This window comes from Somniosus microcephalus, chromosome 10 (assembly GCF_052327205.1).
Source record: "Somniosus microcephalus isolate GS21.2 chromosome 10, FLI_Smic_1.0, whole genome shotgun sequence".
In the NCBI taxonomy this organism is placed as follows: domain Eukaryota; kingdom Metazoa; phylum Chordata; class Chondrichthyes; order Squaliformes; family Somniosidae; genus Somniosus; species Somniosus microcephalus.
The window spans coordinates 118,842,186-118,860,861 of NC_140996.1; the positions used below are offsets into that span (position 1 = coordinate 118,842,186).

The following is an 18,676-nucleotide window of genomic DNA, read 5'->3' on the forward strand; positions in this document are numbered from 1 at the left end:
AGTGCTGCGGTGGCAGGGCACCGCGTGGTAAGTGGACGCGTGAATAAGGCGGCAGTTTTTGACGTCGACTAGAAAACCATTTGCACAAAAGAAATCGGCTCCTAGTATGGCCTGTGACACTGTGGCAGTGATAAATTGCCAGAGGAACTGCTGACCGCCAAAAGTAACGGTAACCGTCGTTTCCCAAAAGTGTGAATCGCCACGCCATTGGCTGCCTCGAGTGCAGGGCCGCAGCCGCCAGATGGTAGATCCAGCCTGGAAGCTGGCAAAATGCTGCACTGGGACCCAGTGTCGCAGAGGAATCGCCTCCCCGTTGTGGGATCCGTAACAAAGTAATTTCCCCGTTGAACCGACCGCCATGGTAAACTGAACGCGCTTTCCAGGGCTTGTCCTTTTCGAAGGGCGATAGCTTGAAGGATTTTTTTTTGGGGGAGAAACTGCAGGGAGGCTTGCAGCATCGAGCTTTGGCGCCAAAACGGGCGTGGTACGTGCACCAGCCTGCTGGAGGGGGGCTGGGCTTCGCACGCACAGGAGAAGGGCGCCTCGTGGCTGCACAGCACTGCTGTGAGACTGCAAAAATTTTGTCTGCCTCTGCCGCGAGCTTAACACAGTCGGTGATCTCAGAGCTGGCCAAGGCTGCCTGCACTGCGTCAGGTAGCTGGCAGAGGAAAAGTTCTCGGAATAAAAAACATTGGTCTTCCGAACCAAGTAGGGTGAGCATTTGGCTCATTAATTCCGAAGGCTTTGAGTCCCCGATGCCTGGCATGGCAATGAGCCTGCGTGCGCGCTCCGATTTGTTAAGGCCAAATATTTGCAGTAAACGAGCTTTGAGCGCCTCATACTTGCCCTCGTCTGGTGGACTGCTCAGTAGGCTGACGACCCTCGAGGCCGTGGCGCTGTCGAGAGCGGAGACCACATAAAAATAACGGGTCGAATCCGCTACTATCTCCCACAGGTGAAACTGTGCTTCCGTCTGTAGGAACCAAGCTTCTGGTTGCTGCTCCCAGAACTGAGGCAATTTGAGGGCGACAGCATTTGTGCTCATGTTGAATTCTCTTTGAAGTTTGTTCGACGAGATCGGGGTCACCAATGTAGGAACGGAGGTTCCTAACTAAATAATTCAGCTCAACTCGATGGATTAAAAGACTGGAATTTAATAACAACGAAGTTTGCTGGATGTTACAAGGAGGAAATCAAAACACGTTCGTTCAAGATGCCAGGTAGTCGAAGACTGCTGGAAAGTTCTCTAAGCTGACGTCATGACGTCCCCACATTCTTCGCACCACTGGCGGTCACGTGATCGGCGTCATGACATCACCACGCAGGATAAAGGCAAACACACACTGTAAAGGTAACAGTCAGTTTAAAGGTGCAGTCCCTGGCTGCACTATAATACAATTAAGGGGATTATACTAAAGTACACTGAGTCTCTTGTGGCTCCTCCACAAGGTGCTGTTCCTCGAGCTTATGCTGAGCTTCCGTGGAACAATGCAAGAGGCCGAGGACGGTGAGGTCTGAGTGGGAATGGAGCGGTGAATTAAAGTGACCTGGTTCCCCTTGTCCTCACCTTCCACCCCACCAGCCTCCACATTCAACGGATCATCCTTCGCCATTTCCGCCACCTCCAGCGTGATCCCACCACCAATGACACAAAGCTGGGTGGGCGTGTGTGCTGCGAGGAGGATGCCGAGAAACTCCTGGATGATTTGGACAGGTTGGGTGATTGGGCAGAAGCATGGCAGATGCAATATAACATGGATAAATGTGAAGTTATCCACTTTGGTGGCAAAAGCAGGAAGGCAGATTATCTGAATGGCAATAGATTGGGAGAAGGGGAAGTGCAAAGAGACCTGGGTGTCCTTGTGCACCAGTCGCTGAAGGTAAGCATGCAGGTGCAACAGGCGGTTAAGAAGGCAAATGGTATGTTGGCCTTCGTAGCGAGGGGGTTTGAGTACAGGAACAAGGATGTCTTGCTGCAGTTATACAGGGCCTTGGTGAGGCCACACCTTGAGTATTGTGTGCAGTTTTGGTCGCCTTATCTGAGGAAGGATGTTCTTGCCATGGAAGGAGTTCAGCGAAGATTCACCAGGCTGCTACCTGGGATGGCAGGAATGACGTATGAGGAGAGATTGGGTCGATTGGGCTTGTACTCGTTGGAGTTTAGAAGAATGAGGGGGGATCTCAGTAAAACTTATAAAATTCTGACAGGACTGCACAGACTAGATGCAGGAAGGATGTTCCCGATGGCCAGGGAGTCCAGAGCCAGGGTCACAGTCTAAGGATAAGGGGTAAACCATTTAGGACAGAAATGAGGAGGAATTTCTTCACCCAGAGAGTCTCGGTGAACCTGTGGAATTCTCTACCACAGAAGGCAGTAGAGGCCAATTCATTAAATATATTCAAGAAGGAGTTGGATATATTTCTTAAGGCTAAAGGGATCAAGGGGTATGGGGAGAAAGCAGGGACAGGGTACCGAATTTGGATGATCAGCCATGATCGCATTGAATGGCGGAGCAGGCTCGAGGGGCCAAATGGCCTACCCCTGCTCCTATCTTCTATGTTTCTATGTACTCAACACAGAGTTCAACAATTTCAGATCATAACCTCGGGCCCTATCATATTTATATTTTTTATCCACACTTTTATTTGTGCTTTTTTTCCCTCCCTCCCTCATGGCAGCTGTCTTTCATTCTGCCAGCGCAATTTACACTTCATCTAGAGCCATCCTTTGTTTCTTAACCTGTCCCATTACCATCTCCTCTTGCCTTGAATAGCTCTTAATGCCTCTTTACTTCTCCTGCCTTCCATCCTATCACCCTTTGTTCTTTCATCCCCTTCCCCATTTCCCAGCCCCTAAACTTGCTTTTAAATCTGCTCCATTTCCTGCTTTTTTCCCCAGTTCTGACGAAAGGTCTTTGACCTAAAACCTTAACTGTTTCTCTCTCCACGGATGCTGCCTGGCCTGCTGAGTTTTTCGAGCGTTTTCTGTTGTTATTTCAGATTTCCAGCATCCACAGTATTTTGCTATTGTATTAGTTAAATTTGTATCAGGCCAGGATTTTCCCAAAGCTCAGGTTAGGTCCATACAGACCAGCAATGGCAGGATAAGACTCACCTGCTGCTGAAATACTTGCCACTACTGGCACTCAGTGGTTTGGAGGCACCAGGCGAAACCCTCTCTCAAGATTACTGATGTCTCTGGCACAACTGACATCATTTTATTTACTTCACAAGATTTCTGTTGTTGCTGTAGGGAAGTTCAGCATCTCAGCCCCTTCTCAGTACCTCTCAACAGCTCAACTAACTTACTATGTATGCAAAAACTGGAAGGCATGAAAGATCTCAAATAAGGATTTCTAGATGGACAAAACTAGAATCTAAGCCAGGCTTTTTGTAAATTTGAAACTTAAAAAATCACTTCAACAAACCTCGATTATGCTGTGTCACTTCGGCCTGTGTGTTGCGGTCTCTTTGTTGGCCTTTATCCAACACTTTTTTGTACTCAGCTGTGTCCTTGGAAATACGTTTCAAGTTTTCCTCTGCCTGTATTCGCTCCAGCTCCAACCTGCGAATCTTCTCTTGAAGATTTCTTAATGCTGAAAGTACCGCTAAAATAAAATCAGAAGCAAAAATATGGAAGGTAAATCTTGATAGTTATATTCAACTATACATTAATAATTGAATTTAAATTTGTCTAAGCAAGTAAGCTGTAACATATATACTGACCCATAAAAATGAGCTTTTGTGGCAAAAATCAGCTTTTGCGGCAAAAATCAGCTTTTGCATTATAAAATAGCATGCTATTTGTTCAATCTTATAGCTTTACCTTTTAAAGGACAGAAGACCACATTCAGGAGAAGTATTTGCCTTGCCCTAGGGCCCCTATATTTTACTAGATGTACTGATGTGTTGTACAAACACACAAGCAGTAGGGCTCACCCTTGCATGACTATCAGTAGGGAAACCACTGCAGTGCTGCATGTGTGTAAGGCAGAGTGAAGTGTGTGAACAGGGTTAGGGACTCCCCCTCTCCTGCACGGTTTGCAAGTTCTAGGGTCACAAAGCATATTTGTGTGTTGGCAGTCTGAACCGAGTGCTGAGCCCTGCTGGCTGGAACCACTAGGGGCCCTGATTGGCTCGGGGCCCGGAGCAATTGCACGGGCTGTCCTGGCCACATTACAAGGGGGTGTTTAATTAGATTTCATTCAACAAGCACTTTCAATTGAAATTAAACACAGTCTCATAACAGTTCACTTAATTATAGTAACTACAGTATTTTAATAGATATACTAAAACTGAAATGTTATACTTGATATAGTTTACTAGTAGTGTAACAGCAAGGCAGATCAACTGCAATCCAGAAAGCTAATGAAATGCGTATACCAGAAGGTACAAGCCAGGCATCTGCATTTCATTGACACTGACAGTATACTTTATCTTGCACTCAGTGACGATATTCCAGGCTTATTTAATGTATTGTACCAATTGATGTGAAGAAAAATTGCACTTAACCCATACACTGTGTAATATCCTCAATTATCAGGAGGTATATATAAAAAAGACAGCTGATCCGATATCATCCGTTTACTTATCACCATAAATTATTACCCCAAATGCCTTCCTGGACAGGGAGGGAGCGAGCAAGCAAGGGAGGGAATTTCACCTCGATGTCCGAGATATTCCAAAGAGATTCGGGATCAAATTACTTTTAAATTGGATTAACTTATTTTGTAGACAAATGCAGCTCCCAATTTGTGCACAGAAAGGTCTTACAAACAGTAAATATAGGAAGGTAGGAAGAGTAGGCCATTTAACCCCTTGAGCCTATTCCGCCATTCAGTTATATAATAACTGATGATCTGTACCTGAATTTCATTTTTCTACCTTTTCCCCATATCCTTCAATACTTGACCCAGCATTTTCAACCTTTTGGGGCAGAGTTCCAGATTTCCACTACAGTGTGAAAAAGTGCTTCCTGATTTCACTCCTGAATGGCCTGGCGCCTGGCTATAATTTAAAGGATTGTGCCCCTTTGTTCTGGATTCCATCACCAGAACAATTAGTTTTACCTGTATCAACGCTATTGAATCCAGTTATCATTTTAAACACCTCGATTAGATCACCCCTCAACTTTCTGAACTTGAGAATACATGCCAAGTTTATGCAACCTATCCTGATAATTTAACCCCAAGCCCCAGTATCATTCTGGTGAATCTGCAAGGCCAATATTTCCTTCCGGAGCTGAACTCAGTATTCAAGATGATGAAGTCTGACCAAGGCTCTGCACAACTGAAGCATTACATCTTCACTGTATTCCAAACCCCTTGAGATAAAGGCCAGCCAATATTCCATTAGCCTTTTGATTACTTTTTGTACCTATGTACTAGCTTTTAGTGATTCGTGTTCATGGACACCTAAATCCCTTTGCTTCTCCACAATTCCTAGTTTCTCACCATTCAGAGAGTATTCCAATTTGTCTTATTCGAATTCAAAGTGGATAACCTCACACTTTCCCACATTGAACTCTATTTGCCATAGTTTTGCCCACTCAATTAGTCAATGTCCCTTTGTAACTCCCTGCTCCCATCTATACAAGTGTGCCTCCTAAATTAGAATCACCTGCAAACTTAGATATACAACTCTCTATTCCTTCATCCAAGTCATTAATATATATATATGGTGTAGAATTGAGGTCCCAGTACAGCTCCCTGGGGAACACCACTTGTCACATCCTGTCCATCAGAAAACCTTCCCTTTTACCCTACTCTCAGTGTCTTACCTCCCAACCAATTACCAACCCCATCACAAGCTGACCTTCAATTACATGCAATTTTATTTTTTGCAAATAATCTCTTCGGAAGGCAAGGAATGAGCAGCTAATCTGTTTTGCTGTTGTTGGTTGAGGGAAGAATGTTGGACAGTAAAAAAGAGGAATGGAGTTTTTACAGTGTGTTCAGGACTCCTTTCTTACCCAGTACGCAAGCCGAATAGGAGAGGAAGCACTGCTGGATCTAGTAATGGAAAATCAACCAGAGCAGATAAGATAGGTAAGTGTAGGGGAACATCTAGGCAATAGCAATCACAACATATTAAGGTTTGAAATAATGATTGAGAAAGACAGAACAACAACTTGTATTTATATAGCTTCTTTAATGTAGTAAAACGTCCCAAGGTGCTTCACAGGAGTATTATAAGACAAAAAATTTGACACCGAGCCACATAAGGAGAAATTAGGGCAGATGACCAAAAGCTTGGTCAAAGAGGTAGGTTTTAAGGAGCATCTTAAAGGAGGAAAGAGAGGTAGAGAGGCAAAAAGGTTCAGGAAGGGAATACCAGAGTTTAGGGCCTAGGCAACAGAAAGCATGGCCACCAATGGTTGAGTGATTAGAATCAGGGATGCTCAAGAGGGCAGAATTACAGGAGCACAGATATCTCAGGGGGGTTGTGGGGCTGGAGGAGATTAGAGATAGGGAGGGGTGAGGTCATGGAGAGATTTGAAAACAAGGATGAGAATTTTGAAATTGAGGCGTTGCTTAACTGGAAGCCAATGTAGGTCAGCGAGCAAAGGGGTGATGGGTGAACGGGACTTGGTGCGAGTTAGGACACGGGCAGCCGAGTTTTGGATGACCTCAAGTTTACGCAGGGTAGAACATGGGAGGCCAGCCAGGAGTGCGTTGGAATAGTCAAGTCTAGATGTAACAAAAGGCATGGATGAGAGTTTCAGCAGCGGATGAGCTGAGGCAAGGGCGGAGACGGGTGATGTTACAGAGGTGGAAATAGGCGGTCTTAGTTATTTCAGGGTCAAATAAGACACCAAGGTTGCGAACAGTGTGGTTCAACCTCAGACAGATGTTATGGAGAGGGATGGAGTCAGTGGTTAGGGAACGGAGTTTGCGAAGGGGACCAAAAGCAATGACTTCGGCCTTCCCAATATTTAATTGGGAGAAAATTTCTGCTCATCCAGAACTGGATGTCAGACAAGCAGTCTGACAATTTAGAGACTGTGCAGGGGTTGGGAGAAGTGGTGGCGAGTTAGAGCTGGGTGTTGTCAGCGTACATGTAGAAACTGACGCTGTGTTTCCGCCAAGAGGCGGCATGTAGATGAGAAATAGGAGGGGCCAAGAATAGATCTTTGGGGGACACCAGAGGTAACGATGCGGGAGCGAGAAGAGAAGCCATTGCAGGCGATTCTCTGGCTACAATTATAGATAAGAATGGAAACAGGCGAGTGTAGTCCCACCCAACCAGTACTACGGTGGAGCGGTGTTGGAGGGTCAACTGTGTCAAAGGCTGCAGACAAGCCAAGAAGTATGAGGAGGAATAGGTTACCTTTGTCCCAGTCACAAAGGATGTCATTTGTGACTTTGATGAGAGCCGTTTTGGTGCTGTGATGGGCGGAAACCTGATTGGAGGGATTCAAACATGGAGCTGCGGGAAAGATGGGCACGGATTTGGGAGGCGACAACACGTTCAAGGACTTCGGAGAAAAAAGGGAGGTTGAAGATGGGGCAGTAGTTTGCAAGGACGGAGGGGGGGGTCAAGGGTTGGTTTTTTGAGGAGAGGGGTGATGATGGCAGATTTGAGGGAGAGGGGGACAGTACCCGAGGAGAGAGAACAATTAACAATGTCAGCTAACATGGGAGCCAGAAAAGGAAGTTGGGTGGTCAGCAGTTTGGTGGTAATAGGGTCGAGGGAGCAGGAAGTGGGTCTCATGGACAAGATGGGCGCAGAGAGGTCATGAGGGGAGGTCTGAGAGAAACTGGAGAAAGATGCGAGTTCAGGGCTAGGGCAGGGGGGAACCTTAGAGGAAGTTTGACCCAGTGGGCTAGGGGAAGGGAAGTGGCAGAGGCAGCTGAATGGATGGTTTCAATCTTAGAGACAAAGAAGTCCATGAGCTCTTCAAACTTGTTGTTGGAGGTGAGGGTGGAGGAGACGGGGGAGAAGGGTTTAAGAAGACGGTTAGCAGAAGAATAGAAGCTGGGGTTTAGCTCTGTAGTGAGCAATTTTGGCAGATGAGAGCAGGACCCAATAATGCTTTAGGTGGTCTAGCCAGTTCTGGCAGTGGATGGCTAAACCAGTTGTCCGCCATATTGGTTCAAGTCTGTGTCCCTTGGAATTAAGGGAGCGAAGATGAGGGCCATACCAGGGGGAACGGCCAGGGTGAGAGAGAGTAATTAGTTTAATAGGGACTAGGGCATCAAAATGGTGGTGAGGGTGTGGTTGAGCAGATCGGTAGCTGCAGAAATGTCATGGTGATTGGAGGGCCAAAGGCTGGACAGTTGGGATTTTGCAAGTGCAGTTGTAAGAGTTGGGAGAGTGTTTTTTCCAGGGGCGGACACAGAAAGAAGTAGGGTTGGGCAGGGGTGGGGGGGGGGGGGGGGGGGGAAAGAGGGATGTGGGTGGAGACCGATACGAGGAAGTGGTCAGAGATGGCCTTTTCTGCGAAGTAAGACAAAGACCAAAGTAAGAGATTTGAAAAAGCTAATTTTGAAGGGAGGACAATGGAACTAGTAAAGCTAAACAAAAAAAAGTGTTGACAGACAGAACAGCAGTAAGAAATATTTTATAAAAAAGGTGATCAAGAGTTCAGGAGAAATATATTCTGATAAAAAAAAGCTAATAATTCAACATCATAGATGAATAAAGAGGTAAGGGTAAAATGAAAACTGAAGAAAGAGACATACAGACAATAGAGGATGAGAAAAGGGAATACAAAGAGAAACTATACAATTAAATTATCGAGGAATACAAAAAGAAATAGTAAAATATTTCACAGACACAAATAACAAAAGGAAAATCAGGATGCGGTTGCACAAGATAAACTCAGATAATGACAGCGAAATGTCAGAAATATTGAATACTTTGGGGTCGATTTTCCTGAAGCTGTCGGGAAGGCGGCGGGACTACAACTTTCGGGTTTTAGACCCGCCTACTTCGACATCTGGCCAATCCGTGCGATTTTCCCTTGATTGACCTTGTTGAGCCCGTCCAGCGGGCTCAGCAGGCCAATTAAGGGCCACCCGGCAACAGGCGACGTCACAGACTGCAATGAAATATCAGTGTTTGAAAGCTCTTTGAAGCTGTGAAACACTGACAGTCTGAGTTCTAACATGAGTCCTTCTGCACAGACTCAGTTAGAACTCTCAGCAGCACTCAAAGCTGAAGGCTGTCACTTTTCACAGATCGCAGCCGTTCAGCTTTAAGTGCCAGCTGAGTGATGGGCTCCCGACAGCTACAGGAAGAAAGGCTGTTAAGGTAAGTACAGGTAAGTAAAAGTTCTTTACACACTTTAGACACAAACACACTTACCTTTGCACTCATCACTCACCTGAACACAGACATCGCAACCCCTCCAACCCGACAGCCCGCCTGCTCTAACCTGGCGTGGTTTGGAGCCGTCGGGAATCCCACACGAAACCCCTCAAAATAGGTATTAGGCTAAAAACTGCCTGTTAACTACCTATTAACAGGCAGTTAATTGGCACTAATCCCTTCCCGCCTGGTTTCGGCGGGTCCCAGCCGACCCTGAAACTTGCGTGGGGCGGGGTTTTTGGCAGGATGGTGTCGGGACCCCCGAATTCAGGATTCCCCCACCCCCCTGAAAACCCGCCTGATGGCTCCAGGAAAATCGACCCCTTTGCCTCAGTATTTACCAGGGAGACTAACAAGGTGGACATGACACTAGAAGAAGAGATCAAAAAGATATAAAGACATTTAATATGGAAAGTGGGTGCTATAATTGGTAAATTAAACAAAGAGGATAAAACCCCAGTCCGGATGGATTGCATCCACACATATTAAAAGAAGTTGAGGAAGAGCTAGCAGAGGCACCATTACATTTATGTAAAAATTCATTAGAAAAGGGAATAGTGCCAGAGGACCGGTGGACAGCTAATGTGATTCCTATATTTAAAATGTTCAGGGAAGTACAGACCAGTTAGCTTCTCGTCAGTGGTAGGAAAGATAATGGCCCTGAAATTGCAGTCAGAAACGTACCTCCGGAGTACGCCTCCGACCTGCGAACTATTTCCAAACTTACCTCCAGACTCCGGAGAGCTCAGGTCTCCAGGCATACGCCTGCATTAAGGCCCACTGATCCCAGAGATGCAGGCGGTTCGGAAGCGTCCCTGGGATCACATGGGCCAGGTCCTCCAATCACAAAAGGAGGATTCCATTGCAGTCATTTCCGAACGGAATCGCCTAATGACATTGATGCGCTATCAATTACTCATAAAAGACTGAGAGTTAAGAGAGTAACTAAAGGCTTTTATTAACAAAAGAATGAAGGTCTGCCTCGAGTGGTCGACCGGTCCAGAAATACAAAGGGCTGGGGAGCAGTCACCTTTGTACTAGGACTTGTGGGAGGAGTCAGCTGAGGCATGTCCAGGCATGTACACAGTGGAATACAAACAGTGGTTTACCACATTCACCCCTTGTTTAAAATTGAGTCCGGCAGGGTGAAGTGTATTAAAAGTTAGTGTATTGGAGTCTCTCCGGAGGTCTTGTCTGCCGCTGTGATCGGCGTGGCGACGGCAGGGGTAGTGGAGCTTCCGGCGTCGAGTCCTGCGTGGGCTGTGGCACAGGCGTGTCGTCCTCGTAGATGTCGAGCGGGTCGCGGGGCCCAGGCCTGCCGTCTGCTGGGGCTGGATATCGGATCGTTGGGGGGGGGGGGGGGGGGGCGGGTGGGGGGTGGTAGTGAGTTACTGCGGCCCCCGAGGGTGCAAGGTCTCTTATGGAGACTGTGTCCTCCCGCCCGTCCGGGTATGCAATGTAAGCATACTGGGGGTTGGCGTGGAGGAGGTCGACCCTCTCGACCAGGGGGTCCGTTTTATGGGTCCTCACGTGCCTTCTCAGTAGGACCGGCCCTGGGGACGTCAGCCATGGCGGTAGCGATGTCCCCGATGTGGACTTCCTTGGGAAGACAAACATTTTCTCATGAGGGGTGGCGTTAGTGGCAGTGCAGAGCAGTGACCGAATAGAGTGGAGCGCATCGGGGAGCACATTCCTGCCAGCGGGAGGTTGGAAGGCCCCTAGACTTTAAGGCTAGCAGGGCGGCCTTCCAAACAGTCGCATTTTCTCTTTCCACCTGTCCGTTCCCCCGGGGGTTGTAACTGGTGGTCCTGCTTGTGGCAATACCCCTAGTTAGCAGGTACTGACGGAGTTCGTCGCTCATAAACGATGAGCCCCGGTCGCTATGGATATAGCTGGGGAAACTGAACAGGGTGAAGAGGTCGTTCAGACATTTAATGACTACGGCACTGGTCATGTCCGGGCAGGGGATGGCGAACGGGAAACGGGAGTACTCATCAATAATATTGAGGAAGTACACATTGCGGTCGGAGGAGGGGAGAGGCCCTTTAAAATCAACGCTCAGGCGCTCGAAGGGGCGAGTGGCTTTTATCAGGTGGGCCCTGTCTGGTCTATAAAAGTGCGGTTTGCACTCAGCGCAGACTTGGCAGTTCCTGGTCATGGTCCTGACCTCCGCAATAGAGTAAGGCAGGTTGCGGGCCTTGATGAAGTGGAAGAACCTGGTGACCCCCGGGTGGCAGAGGTCATTGTGGAGGGTCCGCAGTCTATCGATCTGCGCGCTGGCGCAGGTGCCACGCGATAGCGCATCCGGGGGTTCATTGAGCTTCCCGGGCCGGTACAAGATCTCGTAATTGTAGGTGGAAAGTTCGATTCTCCACCTCAAGATCTTGTCATTTTTGATTTTGCCCCTCTGCTTGTTGTTAAACATGAAAGCAACTGAACGTTGGTCAGTGAGCAGGGTAAATCGTTTTCCGGCCAGGTAGTGCCTCCAATGACGCACAGCCTCCACAATCGCCTGGGCCTCCTTCTCAACAGCGGAGTGTCTGGTCTCCGGGCCTTGGAGGGTTCGTGAAAAGGCGGCCATGGGTCTCCCCGCCTGATTGAGGGTAGCGGCCAGGACAAAGTCGGACGCGTCGCTTTCCACCTGGAAGGGGATGGATTCGTCCACTGCGTGCATGGTGGCTTTGGCAATGTCTTCCTTGATACGGTGGAAGGCTAAGCGGGCCTCTGCCGTCAAGGGAAAAGAGGTGGACTTGATCAGCGGATGGGCCTTGTCCGCATAGTAGGGGACCCACTGGGCATAATAGGAGAAAAACCCTAGGCACCTCTTCAGGGCCTTGAGGCAGTGGGGCAGTGGGAGTTCCATAAGGGGACGCATCCGGTCGGGGTCGGGGCCGATGACTCCGTGTTCCACAACACAGCCAAGGATGGCGAGGCGGTTTGTGCGGAATATGCACTTCTTATTATATGTCAGGTTCAGGAGTTGGGCGGTGCGGAGGAATTTTTCGAGGTTTGCGTCATGGTCCTGCAAGTCACGGCCGCAGATGGTCACATTGTCCAGATATGGGAAAGTGGCCTGCAACGCATTTTGATCTACCATCCGGTCCATCTCCCTTTGGAAGACGGAGACCCCGTTGGTGACGCCAAAGGGAACCCTAAGGAAGTGGTAGAGGCAGCCGTTTGCCTCAAAGGCAGTATACTGGCGGTCCTCAGGGCGGATAGGGAGCTGGTGGTACGCTGATTTCAGGTCAATGGTCGAGAAGACGCGGTACTGCGCGATCTGGTTGACCATATCAGCTATGCGGGGGAGTGGGTAGGCGTCCAGCAGGGTGTAGCGATTTATTGTCTGGCTGTAGTCGATGACCAGGCGCTGCTTCTCGCCGGTCTTAACGACCACAACCTGGGCTCGCCAGGGGCTGGTGCTGCCCTCAATAATCCCTTCCTTCAGGAGCCGCTCCACTTCGGTTTTAATGAAAACCCTGTCCCCGGCACTGTATCGCCTGCTCTTTGTGGCGATGGGCTTACAGTCGGGGGTGAGGTTAGCAAACAGTGGGGGGGGGGGGGGGGCGGTGACTCTGAGTGTGGAGAGGTTGCACCTGGTGCGCGGCGGGCAATTTGGGAGCTGCTGGCTGCGGACTGTGAGTGGGGGTAGGGGTCCACCGTACGCCATCGTAACACTTTTAAGGTGGCGCTGAAAATCTAACCCCAGCAGGACGGCAGCGCAGAGGTCGGGCAGGACCAGAAGTTTAAAATGATCGTACACGGTCCCGTCTACTACGAGTGTCACTACGCAGTAGCCGCCGATGTCCGCCGACTGGGACTCGGAGGCCATAGAAATCCGCTGGTGCACAGGCAGGACTGGGAGAGAGCAACGCCGCACCGTGTCGGGGTGGATGAAGCTCTCCGTGCTCCCAGAGTCAAAAAGGCAGATTGTATCGTGGCCATTTACCTTAATGTCCATTGTGGAACTGGCCAGCTGGTGCGGTCTCGCTTGGTCCAGTGTAACGGATGCCAGCGTAGGGGTCGGTGTGTCGCTGCGGGTATCAGATGAGGCGGTGTTGGGGGCCTGCTGCGTTCCGGCTGTCGTCCAAGATGGCGGCGTCCATGATCCCCATGTGGCTGGAGGCGTCCAAAATGGCTGCTGTACCGGTGGTTCGCACATGGCCGGGGAGGCCCAAGATGGCGGCCCGCATGGCCCACACGCGGTGCTGCTGGGGTTCGGGGTGGCTTTGGCCCTGCAGACGCTAGCGTAGTGTCCCTTCTTCCCGCAGCCCGAGCAGATCGCGTTTTTCGCCGGGCAGCGCGCTCTGGGGTGTTTTGTCTGGCCACAGAAGTAGCATTTCTGGCCTTGGGGCACTGCTGTCTGGCCTTGGGACACTGCTGCGGTAGTTGGGCCGTTGCTGGGGTGTGGCTGGGGTGGCACGGCGCTATGAGGCGGTCCTACCGTGTCCCAGGCTGTCATTCCCCGCGGCGTCCACGGTGCAGAGGAGAAGGCATCCATGCCCCGGTAGGCTGCATCCAATGATAGTGCGAGTTCAGAGGCCTTGCTGAGGTCGAGGTCACTCTGCTCCAACAGTCGCTGTCGGGTGTAATTGGATCTGTGGCCTGCTACAAAAGCGTCCCGGATAAGTTCCTCTGTGTACACGGCGGCCTTTACATCCTTACAACCACAGGCCCGGCCAAGCACAGACAGTGCCTGAAGGTATTCCACGGTCGATTCCCCAGGTTGTTGTTTACGACTCCCCAGAAGGTGCCTGGCGTACACTTCGTTCACTGGGCGCGTGTACTGGTCCTTGAGGAGCTTGATAGCGTCCGCGTACGGGGTCGCATCTTGGATGACCGAGTACACTCGGTGGTTCACTTTGGAGGTCAGGACATCCAGTTTGTCCTCGTCCGATTTGATTGCTGCGGAGGCGGTCAGGAATTTTTCGAAACACTTAAGCCAGTGAGTAAACTTGGTGGATGAGTCCGCCTCCCGATGATCTAAGTCCAGGCATGCTGGTGTGAGGATCTTCTCCATTATAAAAATTTTGTTAATAAAATTGATGCGCTATCAATTACTCATAAAAGACTGAGAGTTAAGAGAGTAACTAAAGGCTTTTATTAACAAAAGAATGAAGGTCTGCCTCGAGTGGTCGACCGGTCCAGAATACAAAGGGGGCTGGGGAGCAGTCACCTTTATACTAGGACTTGTGGGAGGAGTCAGCCGAGGCATGTCCAGGCATGTACACAGTGGAATACAAACAGTGGTTTACCACAGACATGCAATGGAATCCCCAAATAATTAAACAATTTAGACAATACAAATAATTATAAATGTTCCGATTTTCAAATTTACAGTCCCTTCATTACACCAAATACAATAGAAATTTAATTTTTGAAAAACAATTTTAAACATTTTAATCGGGGCCAATATTTGCATAAACTAATTTAAGTGGTTATGCATCATTTTTTATTTAAGATTTATAATAACCCTTATGCTAATGAAAGCAGGCCCTATACCTGCTTTTACCAGCTTAAGAGTTTCATGGGCAATTGCTGGGCAGTTGTCAGGCAAATAGCCCAAATCTGCACCAGTGAAAGTGATTTTCCAGTCGGTTTGTATGATCTGTCAAAGGCGTACCTTGACAGATCGCAAGTTCCAGGTTTTGCGCAGTTGCTTGGAAACTCTGAAGTTGCGGGGCCTTTCAGAAGGATTAGAACGGTGTGCGCTAAGCATACGCCGTCGATCACACCACAATTTCTGCCCCAGTGGAATTTTTACTCAAAGATGTAATAGAAAAACATCTTGAAACTGAAAATATAATAAAGAGCAGTCAGCACAGATTTCAAAAACGATGGTCATGCTTCACCAAACCTTACTGAATTCTTTGAAGTAACAAAAAGAGTAGACAAGGGTAATGTAGTAGATATAATATATTTAGGGCCGGAATTTGCAGTGGGTAACAACAGCGAACTTTCTTAACCCTTTGAAATTGACTAACTTCAGGACGTATCGCACGTGCATCCTAATGCGGAAATCCTGAAGTTGCGGTCAGTCATTCATTGCTCCGACACTGGCTGCACTGTGATCCGCCCCATATTCAGCAATCAGTGAAACTGACGAAAATTTGAGCTTTTCCGCAGTAATATCGCTGTTAAATACCCTATTAAGTGTTAGGCCTTGTTGGATTAGGTGTAACTGGGGTTTTTAAACAGCGTATTGACTGCTAAACAAATGTTATGGCCCTGAAAAACAAATTTTAATTGTGAAGTGTCAAATTTCTCTATTATAATAAAAATTACAATTTAAGAAAATTTAAAAAATTATATTTTTAAAAAGTTTGTTCATAATTATTTCAGCTTCACCTTCTCCCCAGGTGAGAGCGCCAATCTTTGTTTTGCTCTCTAACATTTTTAAAAAGCCAGAATAAAAGCAACTTATTCACTTCCTGGCTCCCTGTCTGAGAGAATTCTGCTTTGTGATTGGCTGCTTAGTCAGCTTGTTGATGTCACTGCAGATTCCACTACACTGATCTCAATTGCATGTTGAAAAAGGCGAACTTCTCACCATAGAGATTGCAAGATCTTTGTGGGCAGCATTCTTCGGGGTCAGCAGTGAACGTTTTTGCTTCGCCGCTGACCGCAAAATCCAAGCCTTGGATTTTCAAAAGGCCTTTGATAAGGTACTGGATAGTTGACTCATGACTTAAGGTCAGATCATGGGGACTTTTACATCTACTTGGGACAGGCAAACACTGCCACACGAGCTTACTGTTGCATCTGAAAGTATGGTATGAGGCGCGAGTTGGCAAGAATTGATTGGGGAATGTTACTCAAAGGGTTGACGGTGGATAGGCAATGGCAAACATTCAAAGATTGCATGGACGAACAACAGAATTTGTTCATCCCTGTTTGGCATAAAAATAAAACAAAAAAGGTGACTCAACCGTGGCTAACAAGGGAAATTAGGGATAGCATAAGATCCAAGGAGAGGACATATAAATTGGCCAGAAAAAGCAGTAAACCTGAGGATTGGGAGCAGTTTAGGATTCAGCAAAGGAGGACAAAGGGATTAATTAAGAAGGGGAAAATAGAATGAGACTAAGCTTGCAGGGAACATAAAAACTGACTGTAAAAGCTTTTATAGATATGTGAAGAGAAAAAGATTGGTGAAGTCAAGTGTAGGTCCCTTGCAGTCAGAATCAGGGGAATTTATAATGGGGAACAAAGAAATGGCAGATCAATTAAATACATACTTTGGTTCTGTCTTCACAAAGGAGGACACAAATAACACCCCAGAGATGTCGGGGAACATAGGGTCTAATGAGAGGGAGGAACTGAATGAAATCAGTATTTGTAGGGAAATGGTGTTAGGGAAATTGACGGGATTGAAGGCCGATAAATCCCCAGGGCCTGATAATCTACATCCTAGGGTACTTAAGGAAGTGGCCCCAGAAATAGTAGATGCATTGCTGGTCATCTTCCAAAATTCTATAGATTCTGGAACAGTTCCCATGGATTGGAGGGTAGCTAATGTTACTCCACTGTTCAAAAAAGGTGGTACAGAGAAAACGGGGAATTATAGACCGGTAAGCCTAACATTGGTAGTGGGGAAAATGCTAGAGTCCATTATCTTCTATATATATATATATATATATATATAGGGAGAGGGGGGGGGCGGGAGGAGAGGGGGGGCGGGGGAGGAGGGGGGGGGCGGGGGAGGAGAGGGGGGGGGCGGGGGAGGAGAGGGGTGGGCGGGGGAGGAGGGGGGGGCGGGGGAGGAGAGGGGGGGCGGGGGGAGGAGAGGGGGGGGCGGGGGAGGAGAGGGGGGGGCCGGAGAGTAGAGGGGGGGCGGGAGAGGAGAGGGGGGGCGGGAGAGGAGAGGGGGGGCGGGAGAGGAGAGGGGGGGCGGGAGAGGAGGGGGGGGCGGGAGAGGAGAGGGGGGGGGCGGGAGAGGAGAGGGGGGGGCGGGAGAGGAGAGGGGGGGCGGGAGAGGAGAGGGGGGGCGGGAGAGGAGAGGGGGGGGCGGGAGAGGAGAGGGGGGGGCGGGAGAGGAGAGGGGGGGGCGGGAGAGGAGAGGGCGGGCGGGAGAGGAGACGGGAGAGGAGAGGGGGGGCGGGAGAGGAGAGGGGGGGCGGGAGAGGAGAGGGGGGGCGGGAGAGGAGAGGGGGGCGGGAGAGGAGAGGGGAGGCGGGAGAGGAGGGGGGGCGGGAGAGGAGGGGGGGGCGGGAGAGGAGGGGGGGCGGGAGAGGAGGGGGGGCGGGAGAGGAGGGGGGGCGGGAGAGGAGGGGGGGCGGGAGAGGAGGGGGGGGCGGGAGAGGAGGGGGGGGCGGGAGAGGAGGGGGGGCGGGAGAGGAGGGGGGGCGGGAGAGGAGGGGGGGGCGGGAGAGGAGGGGGGGGCGGGAGAGGAGAGGGGGGGCGGGAGAGGAGAGGGGGGGCGGGAGAGGAGAGGGGGGGCGGGAGAGGAGAGGGGGGGCGGGAGAGGAGAGGGGGCGGAGGAGAGGGGGGGCGGGAGAGGAGAGGGGGGGCGGGAGAGGAGAGGGGGGGCGGGAGAGGAGAGGGGGGGCGGGAGAGGAGAGGGGGGGGCGGAGAGGAGAGGGGGGGCGGGAGAGGAGAGGGGGGGGCGGGAGAGGAGAGGGGGGGCGGGAGAGGAGAGGGGGGGCGGGAGAGGAGAGGGGGGGGCGGGAGAGGAGAGGGGGGGCGGGAGAGGAGAGGGGGGGGCGGGAGAGGAGAGGGGGGGCGGGAGAGGAGAGGGGGGGGCGGGAGAGGAGAGGGGGGGGCGGGAGAGGAGAGGGGGGGCGGGAGAGGAGAGGGGGGGGCGGGAGAGGAGAGGGGGGGGCGGGAGAGGAGAGGGGGGGGGGCGGGAGAGGAGAGGGGGGGGCGGGAGAGGAGAGGGGGGGCGGGAGAGGAGAGGGGGGGCGGGAGAGGAGAGGGGGGGGCGGGAGAGGAGAGGGGGGGGCGGGAGAGGAGAGGGGGGGCGGGAGAGGAGAGGGGGGGCGGGAGAGGAGAGGGGGGGCGGGAGAGGAGAGGGGGGGCGGGAGAGGAGAGGGGGGGCGGGAGAGGAGAGGGGGGGCGGGAGAGGAGAGGGGGGGCGGGAGAGGAGAGGGGGGGCGGGAGAGGAGAGGGGGGGCGGGAGAGGAGAGGGGGGGCGGGAGAGGAGAGGGGGGGCGGGAGAGGAGAGGGGGGGCGGGAGAGGAGAGGGGGGGGCGGGAGAGGAGAGGGGGGGGCGGGAGAGGAGAGGGGGGGGCGGGAGAGGAGAGGGGGGGCGGGAGAGGAGAGGGGGGGCGGGAGAGGAGAGGGGGGGGCGGGAGAGGAGAGGGGGGGGCGGGAGAGGAGAGGGGGGGGCGGGAGAGGAGAGGGGGGCGGGAGAGGAGAGGGGGGGCGG

At 50.8% G+C, this 18,676-nt stretch overlaps 1 protein-coding gene across 3 annotated transcripts in view; it reads right to left on the minus strand.

Annotated features, from left to right (window-relative positions):
• LOC147111656 (centrosomal protein of 57 kDa-like) overlaps window positions 1-18,676 on the minus strand; it is a 65,153-nt gene that overhangs the window by 36,739 nt on the left and 9,738 nt on the right. For all 3 annotated transcript variants that reach the window (XM_085998749.1, XM_085998747.1, XM_085998748.1), the window contains exon 3: window positions 3,429-3,608. In XM_085998749.1, the coding sequence (XP_085854875.1) occupies window positions 3,429-3,608 (180 nt within the window). The remainder of the gene's footprint in view (window positions 1-3,428; window positions 3,609-18,676) is intronic.